The sequence below is a fragment of the Lygodium microphyllum genome, chromosome 13 (genome assembly GCF_053477565.2).
Source record: "Lygodium microphyllum isolate KBCC chromosome 13, Lygodium_microphyllum_v1.1.10, whole genome shotgun sequence".
Taxonomy (NCBI): Eukaryota; Viridiplantae; Streptophyta; class Polypodiopsida; order Schizaeales; family Lygodiaceae; genus Lygodium; species Lygodium microphyllum.
Window position 1 is genome coordinate 14,377,395 of NC_141147.1, and position 17,798 is coordinate 14,395,192.

The window sequence follows — 17,798 nt, forward strand, 5'->3', positions numbered from 1 at the left end:
ATAAGAAATTTTCTAAATTATTGATGAAATCAACAAAGTCAAACAATTGAGCCATGGCAATTTTAATATATTTTAAATTTTGTAAAACTCTAAAATAATACATCCTCAAATATCACTCTTTTGACCTCTCAATATGAATACTTTTATTTATAATTAGAGATACTTGATAAAAATATTACAATATAGCCAATGTACCTTCAAAGCCACATCTCGTAATAGCAAGCGTATGGGCAAAATGTCTCACACTTTTTTCGTGAATCAATTTTGACACCCGGGTCCACAAATTCCCAGTCCGATTATGCAGGTTTTCCAACGTCTCCCTTGCCCCTTGGGCATGATTGTCTGTCTTGGTTAGTCCTGTGGGAGCGCCATGTCTGGACCCTAAGCGAGCTCGAAATGCAGCGATTGCTCGCTTCTACGAGGTCCATTGGAAGGGGGGGCTTCGTAATCAGTAGCGAGTCGCAAGCACTCTGGAAACGTGGTTGGTACGTGCGCTTCTTTGCTGGGTCTGCCGTCGACGAATTTTCAGACGACGAGTATGGTTTCGAAGATAGACAGGTGCGTCGCACACACACAGAGAGAGAGAGAGAGAGAGAGAGAGAGAGAGAGAGAGAGAGTGTGCGTGAGAGAGAGAGAGCAAACGGCTGTAGTGACGTCTTGAGTACAATCCCTACATCCTTACAGTGACTTTTAGTATTAGGAATAAAAAATACTCAGTTTAGACTCTATCTAGCAATAACACTACAGAAGTGCAATATTAAATTATACATATTAATCCCAATATAAATTTATATTGATAACTATATAAATATATATTATATTACATTTTTAAATAGTTGTTTTTCTTCTATATTCTCAAAGGAGCTATATCCATTATTCATGGTTTATGGTTAGTTTCCATGGCCTTTGAGTTGAGTCCAAGAGCATGGGCATTGATTATTGACGATTCATAGCGAGTACTTTAATGGTTATAATAAAAACATGGTATTGATTATGAAGAAACCCTTGCACGGACTACACGGTTGATATCATTCACATTTGCTAATTGCATTAGGATCTCACTATGGATGGTCTATATATTAGATGGATGTCAAAAGTGCCTTTCTAAATGGAGACTTATATAAAGAGGACTTGGACAGCCACACAGATTCACTCTTTCGGACCATGTGAGTAAGGTCTTTTGCTTGCAAAAGCTTTTTATGGGATGAAGTAAATGTCATGCTCTTCGTTCCATAAAATGGATGATTTTTTTTAGAACACATGCTTTCATTCTTCCCCTTATGAATCTAATTTATGCGACCAAACCACTTTTCAAGGGGTCAGCCAGTGAGAGTGGGCAATGGAAAGAGAAACGTGAACACGGAGAGAGAAGAAACAATGCGATTGTAATGGGTGAAGATGCAAAAAATGCAATAGTTAATCCCTACACGTAGCTCTACGTGTCAGTGTGGGTGCTAGAGGTAGCAAGAGGATGAGAGAACGAGGAGGGTTGGCTAATCACAAAGGATCAATGATGGATAATGGATAATGAAAGTGGAAGGGCAGGTTTTCTATATATAGATAAAAAAGAGGAAAAATTCTAAATGTGATCAAATCCCTAAAAAATAGCCAAAAGTGCACAAAAGGAAATGCACTAATGTGCCCTCTACTACCTAAAGTGTCTAAAACACATAAGATGATGAACAAATACAATGTCAAAGCTCCTAATGTCCTCATTTGACTTAGACTAAGGCTCACAGTCAAGAGATGACTACACAAGACACACGACTGCGAACAATCCCTCTTAGATCCTAGATGTGGCGGAAAGCCAAAGGAGATGCGGATCCAAGGGTGGTAGGAAGAGTGCCAATGCCAGTGTAGTTCGTGGATGAAGAAAGCCAATTGAGGAGCAAGATCCCCTCTCCATATAAACAGTTGATCAGGTGGAAGGCGACGAAAGGGTAATGGAAATGGAGAGGTCTCGAATGGATCGCTCCAAAAAACTCTAGTCGAGGATGGGTGAGTGAAGCCTCGAACCCAACTATGAGACGATAGTGAGGAACTATCGAAGGTGTTGTAAGTTGCATAGAAATACCAAGGACCAAGGGTCAAGCGACAGGGAATGGTGCCTCGATGACGAAGAAAATGTTAGCAGTTTAGATAGCTTAGGTATGAGTTTGATCTATGTGGGGCATAACTAGGTTATTTAGGCATTTTGTTATAGTTATTATGATGCTTATTTGGGGCATTTTATGCTGGTTAACCAATATTCAATGTTGGCCAATCTGCTCCTATTTTGGCATTATTTTCTTCTTTATATACTAGGCTTTCTTGTCATTCAGTCACATCACCACCTACATGTCCTGTGGAGAGAGAGAGCTGGTGCTAGTGTCTTGGAGCTAGAGACTCACTGTTGTATATGGATTCCATTTCCGGGAGCACATCTCTGAGTTCTCTTCTTTGGCAGTGTTCTTTTGTTTTCTTTCTCTTCTGTCTTGTATTCAACAATTTATTTCAGCACTTGCTATGCTTTCATTGTTGCACTACTTTTGTTATGCTATCAGGTTGCAGGTGCTGTCCAAAATGACCAGCAAGTCTTCAATCTGATTTGCCCCTTGATTCATGAGTCAATTAGTCTTCACCTGCTTTGATAGAGATGGAAAATGCCCCAAATTCGTTGATTTGTTGGTCCTTCCACCTGAATTTGATTGCGAATTTTTGTTGTAGATTAGGGTTTACAACAAAGAAATCTGAAATTTCTCAGCCTCTGGTGATCTCAATGCTGTAATCTTCGGAGCAAGGTTGTAAAAAGGCTGGGAAATGAGAGAGAATGTTGAGGAAAGAAAATTTAGACTTTCTTCGCAAAAATCTGAAGAAAATGTCATTTATTGCTGTTGCCTTGTCTCAACAGCCTGTAGATGTTGTCACCTATTGTTGATTGGTATTCTCCTGTCCCCAATTGCCTTAAAAGATCCTCCAATGGCTGCAAATCAGACCAATAGCATCTTCTCCCTCCCTCTTGTAGGCTGAATACACTAAAATACCTCTCTTACAGTCTCTAAAGACGTTTTTCAATCTTACATGGGCAATTTTGACAAGTGGTAGCCTTCCCAAATGGTTTTTAAAACATTATCCATAATTAAATATTAATTTTTAGTCTTTAATTACTGAGAATTAATCTAATAATTATTTCGGTGCCTTGAAAAATAATGTGACTGATCAATAGTTAAATTGACTAGGCAACTTCCATTCCCAAGTGTCTCTCCGCCATCCTTGACTATCAGATTATCATTAGGTATCATTAAAAATGCCACTTCTCTAGTGTCACCAAAACTGAGACTTATGGCCAAATGAATGACCTAGGCCAACAACTAGCACTACATATCACTAATTCCGTATGCAACATAACTTATAGCAACTTTTGGCTTTGACATCTTGTGATTTCCTTGGGTCCGGGGCTTATAAATTTACTCTAACCGTAGTTATGTCTCACATGTGCAACATTTACTTAACCATGTGATTAAAAATTAATCCACATGTTAAGTGAGGTTTCAAAAATATATGTCCTCATGACAGCCCTCCCTCTTAAAATCCTTGCAATCGTCCTCGATTACATTGCCAGATGCATCAAAAGCAAAATAGTAGATTGGAATTTTCACAAGGCATCATAGTTAACACAACATTGCGCACTGTTGCTCAACCATTCCATATGCCCAACATATGCTGAAAATTACCAGCCAACATAATATAATAAAAGACTTACAAATAATATTAAAAACATTGCTAGATTATCATGTGACATGTCTATTTTTCATGAGCTTAACTCATCTGTCAAAACCAAACCATAGCATAGCATAACCAAGCATAAACCATAGCTAAAACATTAATGGCATCATAACATATGGTGTTGTCCATGGAACTGGATGTAAACCATTTAAAATTGAGCATAATTTAATTGTAAACTGATCACTTGGTTGATCTGAGAATTGATCACAAACTGTTGCAAATGCGACCCCAAATTGATCACACACTCATTGCAAAAATTGACCAGCAATCAATGCAAAAACTGATCCCAAAAGGGACCATAAATGGTTATCAAGCTGATAAAAAACTGAGCTGAAACAGATCAGAATTTTTGTCTCAAAATTGAGGCAAAATTAATGCCAAATTGATCATAAGTTGATGCAAAAGTATAGTTTTAGTGCCTGGGTGAAACTCATACTCATTTGCATACATCTCATAGTGACTAGTACACTAAGTAGTGACCTCATGGCAAACATACTGTCAATGTAGTACCTTGGATGCATGCTGAATACATCTGAGATCCACTACATACGAGAGCTGTCCATAACTGGAGGAGTGGAAGTGCTACCTTGCCCTCGAGCATCAGGCAATACTTTGGACCCTTACTCTACTGAACGTCAGAGCCCGAACTAAAGTCGGCTCTAACTGAAAGGCATCTAGGTAAAGCTGCAACAATTGAGGATGGTCTACCAAGTTAAATTTCACCAAATATCTCCTAGAAACTTTACCTTTGACCTTTCTTTCCTTATGCGCCAAAATCTACTCGGGTCCAAAATCTCATGCAACTCCTCAACCTCAGGCTGAATTTCAGCAGACATATCCTTTGGCACATCACCATGAAAAGGCCTCAATAAACTGATATGAAAGGTATTGTGTATCCGCCAATGTGTGTTGAAGGGCTCAGCTGGATGTAGTAGTTCGAGGAGTGAGAGTGACGGTTGGAGAGAGTCAGAGAGGGAGAGTGAAGTATGATCAGATTTAAGTGTATCAACAATGTGTTAGTACACAAAGAATAAAATGTATTTATACTTAGGGCACGTAAGGTTGCATTTGTGAGAGTGCGCAACGGAAGAACACGAACACAGAGGAGAGGAGAGAGAAAGCAGGGAATGAAGGAAGAAAGTCTGCACCGACTGAGATGAATGCTGAATACACTGATATGGACAAAGTAGTCCCTGCACGCAACCCGGAGCGTCAGTGAGGGCACCAGAACAGATTGAAGGCAATGGCAGCACCAATGCCGGAGCGGGAGACGACGGAGACAGTGCTGAACCTGCAGAATACAATGCTGGGAATGACTGGGGGGCTGCTATATATAGCCCCAGGCCAGTAAACTGACCGACCTACCAAATCTGGCCGACCTGGCCAGATTTGGCCGACCAGCCAGATCTGGCCGACTTTGGCCAGACCTGGCCGACCTGCCCAGAAAACTGGGCCGACTGCACAAAAACAGCCCAGTATGGGCTGTGTGTCTCCCGAAGGCTGAAGACTGACAAAAACAGCAACTAATAGACTGACAGAGCTCCTCTGTCTCCTGTCAGACTCTGACAGGAGCTCACAACCAGGAGATGACAGACTGAGAATGATAAAAGAGCAGGCTAACACCCCCTCTCAGATCTTGGGAGGGTCTGAAGACCCAAGAACCGCATGTGATGAAGCAAAGAAGCCTGAGGCAAAGGCTTCGTAAAGAGATCAGCTGCATTGGCTGCCGTAGGACAATAGACCACCACCAGCTCCGAATCCACGATCCGCTCTCGAACATAGTGATACTGAACCTCAATGTGCTTCGTGCGAGCATGAAACACCGGGTTCTTGGCCAGAGCAAGAGCACTCTGGTTATCCACGCGCAGCTCCGTAGGTCCGGTCTGGGAAAAGCCAATCTCCGCTAGTAAGCGACGGAGCCAAACTGCCTCCATAGCGGTCGAACATAGGGCTCGATACCAGCCTCTGTAGAAGAAAGTGCCACAGTAGGCTGCTTCTTGCTGCTCCAAGAGACAGCACCGGATCCAAGGGTGAAAGCATAACCTGTAGTGGATCGTCTCGAATCCACATCACCTGCCCAATCAGAATCACTCCATCCAGAAAGGGTAATCCCATCTCCATACATGATCCCGAAGGATCGAGTCCCCTGTAAATAGCGAAGAACCCGCAAGGCTGCCTGCCAGTGATCCTGTGTAGGAGTCTTCATAAAAGAAGACAATAAAGCCACCACAAAAGAGATATCCGGCCGAGTGTGAAGCAGCCAGATGAGAGAGCCGACAAGGCACCTGTAATGAGTGGCATCTGTAAGGGGGACTCCATCTGTCAAAAGCTTGGACTCTGGGTCCATGGGGCATGAGATAGGCCGACATGCAACCATATCAAACTCCGAAAGAAGCTCGGAGATATACCTGTGCTGCGAGATAAAGATGCCCTGTGCCATTTGATAGATCTCCAGTCCTAGAAAGAAGTGAAGGATCCCTAGATCCGTCATGTCAAACTCTGCTGAAGAATGGACCGAGTATGCTCCACCTGCTGAGTGTCGCTCCCTGTAATGATAAGATCATCCACATACAAGATAAGGAAAACAGAAAGGGAATCCACAACCCGTAAGTAGAGATTGGGATCATGGGCGGAGTGCGCAAAGCCACTCTGTAGAAAGAAGCGGTCAATCCTCTGGTACCAAGCACGAGGAGCCTGCTTCAGGCCATAAAGAGCCTTCCACAGCCTGTAGACATGATCCTCCTTTCCCTGCACAAGAAAACCAGGAGGCTGTGTAACATAAATCTCCTCCTCAAGGACGCCATTCAGAAAAGTAGACTTGACGTCCATCTGATAAACAGGCCAACGGTGGTGAGCGGAAAGAGCCAAAAGAACTCGAATGGTGGACATCCTAGCTGTAGGAGCAAAAGTCTCGAAGTAGTCCAAGCCTGCGCGCTGTGCAAAACCCTTGGCAACAAGCCTAGCCTTATGCTTGTCCAAGGAGCCATCTGCAAGATACTTGGTCTTAAAGACCCATTTCACACCTATCACCTTCTGCTTCTCGGGACGAGGAACAAGCTCCCAAGTATGGTTTCGCTCGATGGAATCGAGCTCGGCCTGCATAGCCTGTCTCCAAATATCCTGTGCAAGAGCCTCCTCCACAGTGGAAGGCTCGGAATCCTGAAGAATTTGTGACATAAGAGCATAGTTCACACATAGTGAACTATCCCGCTGGGCCGGTAAACGAGCTGAGCGTCGTGGACCTGTAGAAGAAGCAGGAAAGTGTGTAACACTTGAGTCCTGCATGAGGCGGCGATACCATAAGGGAATCCTGAGAGACTCTTGCTGCTGCGAGGGAGACCGGGGGGTCTCCGGAACCTGCAAAGCACCCAAATCGGAGAGGGACTCCCCCTCACCAAATGAAGGTAGATCCTCTGCATCGGAAGAAGGCTGTGTATCCCGTGAAGATCCCGAAGTGGAGGTGGAAGAGCTCGTAGAAGACGGAGGCACATCCACCAAAGGGGAAAGGGTAGCCGAAGGAGGAATCGGGGGGGTGCTAAGGGGTATCCTGGAAGGAAGAGAAGGTGGGGGGGGGGGGGGGTCCGTCGATGACGAAGAAGCACCTGTAATGGAACCATTAATCGGATCCTCAGAGGCCGAAGCCTCATCAAAGATCACATCCCTGCTCACCTCAACCTTCCGTGTCGTAGGGTCGTAGAGCCGATATCCCTTCGTGGTCGTGCTATAACCCACGAAGATAAGCTTGCGCGACTTAGAGTCGAACTTCGTCTTCCTCTTCTTCTTGTCCACATGGACAAAAGCATCACACCCAAAGATGCGAAAATGGGACAAGGAAGGCTTCTTTCCAAAGAAAGCCTCATAAGGAGTCATGTCCTGTAAAGCCGAAGTCACCCCAAAGGAAATGAGGAAGACTCCTATGCTCCAGCATAGATCGGGCCATCTCCACCATGGTCCGATTCGCACGCTCCACCACACCATTCTCAGATGGTGTGTTCGGATGTGAATACTCCACCCGAATACCATGATCCCTGCAAAACTGAGAGAAAAGGAGAGAAGTGAACTCGCCACCGTGATCAGCTCGAACGCCACGAACCTTGGAAGTTGTTTGAGTCTCTACAAACACCTGCCACTCACACAGAAATGGGAGTACACCTCGCTCTTGTACTCCAAGAAATAAGGCCACACATAACGACTAAAGTCGTCCACAATCAGCATCAAATACCTGGCCTTCCCAAGGGAGGCCGTGCCCATAGGTCCGCAAAGGTCGGTGTGAACCAACTCAAGCGGAGAAGTAGCCCTCCTAGAGGCAACGTGAGGGTGAGGCTGCCTATGCTGCTTGCCCCTCAAGTAGCTAGGGCACAAAGTGTGAAGAGGAGGGAAATCTGGAAGTTCCTCCACCATCTTCCTCCGAGAAGCCCGCCAAAGAGAATCGAGGTTCAAATGACCATACCGAGCATGCCAAAGCAGCCCAAGCTCATGGGAAGTCCTCGCAGCCAAGGCTGTGAGCGTATAAAGCCCACCCTCCTGTGTACCTGTCCAAAGAGCATCACCTGTAGAAGCATCCTCCACTGTGACTGCATCCTGTGTAAAAATGACTCGGGTACCGAGCTGAGTAAGGCCATGCACAGATAATAGGTTAAAACCCAAATCAGGAACATAGAGAATTTTGGCGGAGGAAGACCACCTGTCAGAAAACATAGGTAAAGTCCCTACGCCTCGAACAGGGACTGTAGAATTGTCACCTATGGTGACTGTACCCCCTCTGGAACGAAGATCCTGAAGCCAATCCTGGCGGAAGGTCATATGTGAAGATGCTCCACTGTCGACGAGCCAAGGCTTCTCCTGAGTGGTAGAAGCTAGGGCTGTATCCTCCTCAACAAAGACATGCACAAACGCAGATTCTGTTGTGGCTGGGGCCGCCTTCGAGTCCTTCTCCTTAGGCTTCAAATGGGGATACTTTTGCCAACACTTCTCCTCGGGATGAGTGCCCTTCCCACAATGGGGACATTTGGGCTTCTTCTCCTTCGCATCCTTCTTGTCCTCCTCCTTCTTGTCCTTGGCCTTGTCCTTCTTTTGTTTTTTCTTCTTGCTGCCACCTGTACCGGCCGTAAATGCCTTGGTGGAGCCACTGGCTCCCACCTCTTTGAGTCGCTCGTCATGCTCCAAGACAAGCAGGGAAAGCTCCTCCTATAGGAGTGTCTCACGGGTCCTCGAGGTGATGAGGCTGGTATAGAAGACATCATAACGGGGTGATGGCAGCTGAGTCAACAGAATCATCGCCATATCCTCAGACGATATCATACGACCAAGAGAGGCTAACTCGCCTCGCATATCCTCCATCTTCGTGATGTGCTCCTTCATGGAAAGAGAATCATCAAGACTGAGCATCCGCAACTTCTTCTCCAAGGAAATCTTGTGGGCAAACGTCTTGTGCTGATACAAAGACGCAAGCTTCTTCCACACTTCCGCCGCGGTCTGTAACCTGTGAACATGTACAAGAACGGAATCATGTAGACTCATAAAAAGAAAGGAACGGGCCCGAGAGTTGAGCCTATCCCATAAGGTTGCACGGTCCATAGAGGTGCCATCGGATGAATCCGGGGGGGGGACGGTCGATGGGTGAAGAAACAAGCTCCCAAAGGTCAAATGTATCTAGGATGCAGGCCACCTTGCACGACCAGAGGGAGTAGTTGGAACCATCCAACTTATCTTCCTTCGGAAAGGAAGGGAGAATCGGCACCTGAATAGAGGGAATCAAGGAAGGCATCCGCACATCTGAAGCAGTCTTCACGGAAGATACCTTCGCGGTAGATGGAACCCTCTGAGATGCATGGACTGAAGAAGGACGAGTGCGAGGAGGTTCTTCCCGACGTCGAACCTCGTGATAATCCCGCCTCCGCTCAGAGGAATGATGAGAAAGAAGTTCATCCTTTGAGTCATCAAAGCCTGAAAACTGGTAAGACATCTTCCAATCTACAAAATACCAAAGAAAGTTGTGCCGATGTCGAAATATGACCAGCAGTGTGGTCACCAACCACCAAGACATAGGCTGAGAATGCCTACAAACACCTGGATCTGCAAAACGCAAAGATAACTGATGACGATCACCTGAAAAGAGACCACCAGCACCAGGAAACAGCCAGGAAATGAGTCGCCAGCAGGAAATGTGCCGCCTGGTGGAAAACGCTGGTTTGTTGTGTTGCTGGATGAGGTGGCAGCCTCTGTAGTCAGCGTGTACAGAAAACGCAGGCTGAAAAGCCTCCAGAAGATTCGCCTGGGCAGTTGCTGATCAGATGACAGCAGCAGTGAGGTATCTCTCTCCAGAGGGCATGTCCTCCGTGCTCTCAATCAGGCGATGATACCATGTGAAAGTGCGCAACGGAAGAAGAACAGGAACACAGAGGAGAGGAGAGAGAAAGCAGGGAATGAAGGAAGAAAGTCTGCACTGACTGAGATGAATGCTGAATACACTGAAATGGACAGAGCAGTCCCTGCACGCAGCCCGGAGCATCAGTGAGGGCACCAGAACAGACTGAAGGCAATGGCAGCACCAATGCCGGAGCGGGAGACGACGGAGACAGTGCTGAACCTGCAGAATACAATGCTGGGAGGTATCTCTCTCCAGAGGGCATGTCCTCCGTGCTCTCAATCAGGCGATGATACCAGGCGATGATACAACAGCAGCAGTGAGGTATCTCTCTCCAGAGGGCATGTCCTCCGTGCTCTCAATCAGGCGATGATACCATGTGAAAGTGCGCAACGGAAGAAGAACAGGAACACAGAGGAGAGGAGAGAGAAAGCAGGGAATGAAGGAAGAAAGTCTGCACTGACTGAGATGAATGCTGAATACACTGAAATGGACAGAGCAGTCCCTGCACGCAGCCCGGAGCATCAGTGAGGGCACCAGAACAGACTGAAGGCAATGGCAGCACCAATGCCGGAGCGGGAGACGACGGAGACAGTGCTGAACCTGCAGAATACAATGCTGGGAATGACGGGGGCTGCTATATATAGCCCCGGGCCAGTAAACTGGCCGACCTGGCCAGATTTGGCCGACCAGCCAGATCTGGCCGACTTTGGCCAGATCTGGCCGACCTGCCCAGAAAACTGGGCCGACTGCACAAAAACAGCCCAGTATGGGCTGTGTGTCTCCCGAAGGCTGAAGACTGACAAAAACAGCAACTAATAGACTGACAGAGCTCCTCTGTCTCCTGTCAGACTCTGACAGGAGCTCACAACCAGGAGATGACAGACTGAGAATGACAGACTGAGTATGGGCTGTGTGTCTCCCGAAGGCTGAAGACTGACAAAAACAGCAACTAATAGACTGACAGAGCTCCTCTGTCTCCTGTTAGACTCTGACAGGAGCTCACAACCAGGAGATGACAGACTGAGAATGATAAAAGAGCAGGCTAACAGCATTCACATGTACAGTTAAATAATGTGCGTGTACTTTACATGGAGGTCAAATGGGCCTTTATCGCAACAACCTCCCACTTACAGGTTCGAATTGAACCTCTAACCAACTCCCACTAGTCATATGCAATGCTCGTGTTGAGCTTTGCTTAGACTTTTAGTGAGAACATCTGTAGGGTTGTCCTGTCTTTTGATCTTGGTCAATGTGATTAGACCATCTTCTAGAATCTGTCTGATAAAGTGATATTGCATATCTATATGCTTTGTGCGTGAATGATATATGGCATTCTTAGCCAGATTCACAACACTCTGGAAATGCGCCTTCGAATCTCGATGTGAAGCATCGAAGAATAGCAGTTCTTTGAGAATATCGGCGCAAGTGCAAGGAGAAACTAGACCAAAGTGCCTAGTAATTGATAAAGATAGCAAGTCAATGTTATTAACAATTGGGATTCATGATATACAAGTTTGTAATACGCTTATGAAGTAAACATGCATCTATATAGAGATCTCTACTGACATAGATAGTGCAAGTGTAGTAATCTTCCCTAAGGAGGACATAGATAGTGCAAGTGTACTAATCTTCTCTAAGGAGGGCATAAGAGAGCCATAAGCTGATGCATAAGGGACTCTCTTCATAGCATTTACTTCTATGTCATCTTTTGGGCTGTTGGCTTTACTAAGCTTAAGATAAGGAGGTAAGGGTACCCCAAAAGGCTTAGCTTCAGCCATGTTAAATATGTCCAGTACCTTTTCAATGTACTTTTCTTGAGATAAAAACAGCAATTTCTACATTCTATCTCTATGAATCCTTGTGCCCAAAATATGCTTTGCATTCCCCAAATCTTTCATGGAGAAGGCTGATTTCAGCTGATTTTTGAGAGCATCCAAGCTAGTCTTTCTTTTCCTAGCTAGCAACATATCATCCACATACAAAACAAGTATGATGGGGCTGTCATCTGTATCCTTTTTCATGTACAAGCAATGATTTGCATGGCTGCGTGTAAACCCATGAGATAGCATAAAAGTGTCAAACTTTTTGTACCACTGCCGTGGTGCTTGCTTTAGCCCATATAGGCTGCGTTTCAGTTTACACACCATCTGTTCTTTTCTAGGAACTACAAAGTCCTTGGGCTGTTTCATGTAAATTTCCTCGTCAATGTCACCATGCAAGAAAGCTATTTTTATATCCATTTGGTACAGCTCTAAGTCTAATAGAGCAGTGGGAGCAAAAAGCACACGTAGAGTGGTCATCTTCACAACAGGTGAGAAGACCTCTTGGAAGTCAATCCCTTCCTTCTGTGCATACTCTTTGGCAACCAGTCTTGCCTTGTACTTAGGTTTCCCATCAACTATCTTTACTTTGTACACCCATTTGTTTGAAAAAGAATTTCTTCCTTTGGGCAACGACATAAGATCCCAAGTATCATTTGCATATAGAGATTTAATCTCTTCCTGCATAGCTAGCTCCCACTTATTGCCGAATTCGCATGACTTGGCCTCTTTGTATGTAAGAGGCTCACCCTTATCTGTAAGCATCACATAATGCAAGGAGGAGTCAAACCTATGTGGTTACCTTCTTATGCGTGTAGACGTGCGTACCCAATGATCAACATTTTCAAGAATTGGGCCTACATCTGGAGGTATGTTATTTTTAGCATTTATTGGCTGCTGTAAGCCATTTTCAGCATGCTGTTCATGCTGTACAACACCTTTATTTTCATTACCAGCACCTGCATTTTCATAATCAGCAAGTCTATCTTGCTGTCCATGACCTCCTTGTTCTCCTATTTGCTGTCCATCATCATCTGGCTTCAAAATAACGAGCTGATAATCAGTTTCAGCTTGTGGTACAACACCATGAGGCTCATTTTCTGAAGTAATAGGTGGTTGCAAACTTTGAAATTTGACCTTTTTCATATCTTCATTTGAGGCTAAAGTACCTTTCAACAATTTTACCTCATTAAACACAACATTACGGCTGCGGATAATTTCTTGGACTGAGGTAACCACACTTTGTAGCCAAATTCATCCTCATCACCATAGCCCATGAAGATGCCTTTGGTGGATTTTGGGTCAAGTTTGTTCCTTAGCTCATCTTGAACATGCACAAAAGTATCACAGCCAAATATGCGTAAATGGTCATATAAGGCCGATTTACCAGACCAAACCTCCTCAAGGATGCCATTATTTAAGGACTTGTTTGGAGAGCGGTTGCAAATGTGAACCGCGGTTTTGAATGCCTCTCCCTAAAATTCATGAGGGAGAACATAAAGTCCTATTATATCTTTTAGCCACCCCATTTGAAGAAGGGCTGTAAGCTCCCTCTTAATACCATGTAAGTCACAAAAGGACTTGAATTGGATAGATGTGAACTCACTCCCATTTTCAGTTCTCAAGCATTTCACCTTTCTACATGTCTGAGTGGTCACAAATGCATGAAAAGTTTTAAAGACAGCAAATACTTCACTTTTCTTTTTCAACAGGCATACCCAAATCTTTTTGGAATAATCATCAATAAAGGAGACAAAATATGCAGCACCACCCAACGATTTCACGGGCATAATGAAAATTTTATTTGCTTTCCAAATGGATACTCATTACAAAAGTCAAGTTTAGACCCTTTTCCATCAATCCTCTTCAGAGAGGTAAGGACATCAAGTGCTTTCTGGCTCATATGGCCTAATCTCTTATGCCATAACTCCAAGTGATTGCAAATTTCAGCAACTGCAAGAAACTTGCCATTGAAAGCTTTACAATGCAAACAATATAAAGTGCCCTTCTTGGTTCCTTTTGCAATTAGGTTGGAACCCTTTTTCACTTTTCACAAACCACCACCAAACAGTGTAGTGTAACCTTGCAAGTCAAGCTGACCAACAAATAGTAGACTCTTTTTAATGCCAGACACATATCTGACATCTTTCAACACAAGCTCTTGCCCATTGTCTAAAGACTAGTGTACAATGCCAATCCCATCAATGCTGCAAGCATGGTTATTTCCAAGATACACCCTTCCATAACTGCGTGCATTGAACATAGCAAAACACTCCAAGCAACGAGTTACATGGAAAGAGGCACTAGAGTCTACAATCCAAGTTTGAGTGACACCATCATCAACTGACAAAAGTGCATCAATCACATAAGCCTTGGTAATCTGCATATCCTGCATGTAATATACAAGGGCATTGTAATCAACTGCACATAATACATCAGCCTCTGTATCCGAAAGCTCCTCTATGACCACATTGGAGACCACATTGACCTTTTCCTTGCCTTTGGCTGCCTCAGATACATCTGTCTTATCCTCCTCCTCCTTTTTATCTCCTGCATTCTTCTTTCTCTCTTGTTCCTTCTTGTAATACCTGCAATCAGATTTCTTGTGGCCCTTGCGACCACAGTGATAGCAAGTAATGTCACTCTTTTCCTTTCCTTTGCTCTTGCTCTTGTTTCTCTGTCCTGCATTTGCACTTTTCTTTTCAACCCTGCCTCTTACATTATAAGCTGAGTTGCTGCCTTCTCTACTTAACACACGTCTAATTTCTTCATTCAAGATTGAGCCTCTCACCCCATCATATGAGAGATTGGGGTTATTGTTGAGAGAAACCACCAAGGTTTCCCAAGAGTCAGGCACTGTCATGATAAAAAAGATTGCTCTCAATCAAAGTCCAAATTTGGATCTTTGAGCTGATTTAAAATCCCTGTAAATGCACTCAAGTTCTCAGCTGCAGGCTTTGACTCATCCAGTTGCATATTCACCAACTTAAGCATTAAATGCACCTAATTCATAGGTGTGGTGATCTCATAGGCAGTTTTCAGCTTCTCCCATATTGCATAACCAATATCTAAACCCTTGATGTCTGTCAAGATGTCATCAGTGACATCCATGTTAATGTAAGCCACAACCTTTTTGTTGACTCTAGCCCAATCTGCATCAGACATTAGTGCGGGTTTATCTTCCTGCAAAGCATCTTCACAATCCTTTAGGAACAATATGCCGTGCATACGGTCTTTCCAAAGGTCAAAGCCATGACCATCAAACTGTTTGATTTCATCAAACTCTTGATGTCTTAATTGGAAGAAGTTGCAGTCATTTTATCACGAACACAAGAGTGACTGCCCTTGAAATGCAAAAGCACAAGCTGAACAAGCAAACACACTGCTTTTCTTCCTCAACCAAAAATAAATCTTTGTTGTTTGTACATGAACCAGCCACCACATGGGCAAAAAATGCAGAAATTTACAAAATTCTGCACAAAGCCCCAAAATTTCAGGTCCAAAAGTGCATAAATGTCAGCCAATCTGACCTAGCCGAGCAAAATTTTATCAATACATAAAAAGCCCCAATTTTCTAGGATCCAATGTCAAGAAATTTTACTCAAAAGAGCGAAATTCTGAAAAATTTGGTAAAAATTTAATTGAGATCACCACACGCAATATCTGTAATTTCTGACGTGAGTGTCACTGCCAGGCATGGACGAGATCAAACCTGGGAAAAGCCCCAAATTTTCGGACTCGATTTTGCACACATCTGAGATCTGTGTCTCTAGTGTATGAACCTCAGTTAGAGAAAGGAATTTCAAAAGGGATTTTAAAGAAAATAATGGTTTTTGATAAAAGGAATGACGGGTCCATTGACCCATTAGGCGGGTCGTGTGATGGGACTTGCGGCGTTCTGTTGCGTGGCGCTCGTCAGCTGCTCGCTTTGTTTGCTTGTGCCTGACTGGCTGGTGACGTCGCATTGTCTCATCGCATGTATGCCTGGTCCCTTGTCGTCATGTACATCGCTTGGATTGTCCTGGTCACGTTGCACATTTGAGGTCCGTGACGTTGGACCAACCGCCTGGTCTCTCGACTACCGCCTGGATTGTTCGCTTGTTGACGTTTGTTGACTGGGGAAGCGTGCACAGAACCTCAAGCTCTGATACCAGTTGTTGGAGAGCTTAGTTGGATGCAATAGTTCGAGGAGTGAGAGTGACAACTAGAGAGGGTCAGAGAGGGAGAGTCAGAGAGGGGGAGTGAAGTACGATTAGATGTGAGTGTATCAACAATGTGTTGGTACACAAAGAATAAAATGTATTTATACTTAGGGCACGTAAGGGTGCATTCACATGTACAGTTAAATAATGTGCGTGTATTTTATACGGAGGTCAAACGGGCCTTTATCCCAACAATGTGGAGGTAATTTCAGCCAATATGCCACATCTTTGATCTTCTCCAACACTCGGAAGGGCCCATAGTATCTCATACTTTACTTCTAATACAATCTGTCTCTTCCTTTCATCTTTTTCAGCCTTGCCTTTTCAAAACGCAGCAATATATAATCACCCTCTGCAATCTGCAAAGCACGTCAGTGGCGATTAGCTACCCTCTTTTGCTTTTTTTGCGATCTCTGAAGTGCATATTTTATTTTTGGATAGGCTGCATCCAATTTTTCCACATAACGATCAGCCTCAAAGATCTCTTCCTTAGTTTGCAGAATAGGTGGTATCTTCTTGCCATCCTCATCCACCTCAAATGGAGCTTTTCTGGTAGAACTATGCACTGTGTTGTTGTAAGCAAACTCAATCAAGGGCAAATACTGCTGCCATTGTGTCTTGTGGTTTGAAACATAGCACCTCAAAAGATCTAACATTGTGGAATTTGCTTCCTCAGACTGACCATTTATCTGTGGATGGAAGGACGATGAGAATTTCAGTGTGGTACCTATATTCTCAAACAACCCCTTCCAAATAAACTGGTCATTGAGGGATCTCGATCGCTAATGATCAACTCTGGCATACCATGATACTTAAAGATGTGTTGCAAAAACAATCGTGCCAGGAGCTGTATGATCAGTCTTTATTTTCTTCCTCATCGGAATGAAATTGGCTTGTTTGCTAAACCTGCAAATGATAGTTCATATTCCATCATTCCCTGTAGGTATCTTAAGAAGCTCAAAAATAAAGTCCATTGCAATGCTCTGCCCAAGCCTATCTGGAATAGGCAAGGGTTGCAACAAACCCGACATATTTTGCCTTTCATGCTTTACCTTCTGGCATACGATGCATGTCTTAACAAATTGTTCTACATCATGCCTCAAAGCTAGCCAATAAAAGAAATGCTCCACTGCCTTGATCGTGGCATCAATACCTCTGTGTCCTGCATATGGAAGAACATGGCTTTCAGTGATTGATAACTCTAGGCCTTAACTGCTTTGTGACACAGTCATTTATACATCATCAGAAATCCATCTCTTAGCACAAAGTGTTCATGCCTTTGGCCATTGTAAACCTGATCATAAACATTAATAAAGTCCGAATCAGCAACACATTGCTCTTTCATCTCATCCAACTTAGTGTGATAAACCATGTTGACAGCTGAAATTTGTGGTTTATGTGATAGTCCATTAGCCACAACATTCTTTTTACCATCAATATATACAATCTAAAAATGAAACATAGAGAGAAAATTTGCCCATCTCATTTGCTTCTTTGACAACTTTGTTAGTGTGAGAAAGTACCTCAAAGTCAGCCCCCAACAAATCTTTCTATTTGCACTGTAAAATCAGCCCCCAATAAATAATGTTTCCACGTAGAAAGTGCATGAATTACTATCAAGAGCTCCTTCTCATAGACTTG

General features: G+C 44.0%; 1 protein-coding gene across 4 annotated transcripts in view; it reads left to right on the forward strand.

Annotated features, from left to right (window-relative positions):
• The first annotated feature begins 242 nt into the window (after positions 1 to 242).
• Positions 243 to 17,798, forward strand: part of LOC148026362 (DExH-box ATP-dependent RNA helicase DExH3-like) — a 133,488-nt gene continuing 115,932 nt past the window's right edge. For 3 of the 4 annotated variants that reach the window (XR_015692826.1, XR_015692827.1, XM_087690797.1), the window contains exon 1: positions 243 to 558. Coding sequence is in view for 2 of the 4 variants with exons in the window: in XM_087690797.1 (XP_087546923.1) it covers positions 397 to 558 (162 nt within the window). In the remaining 2 variants the exon portion in view is untranslated. The remainder of the gene's footprint in view (positions 559 to 17,798) is intronic. The other variant, XM_087690795.1, reaches the window with a different exon arrangement.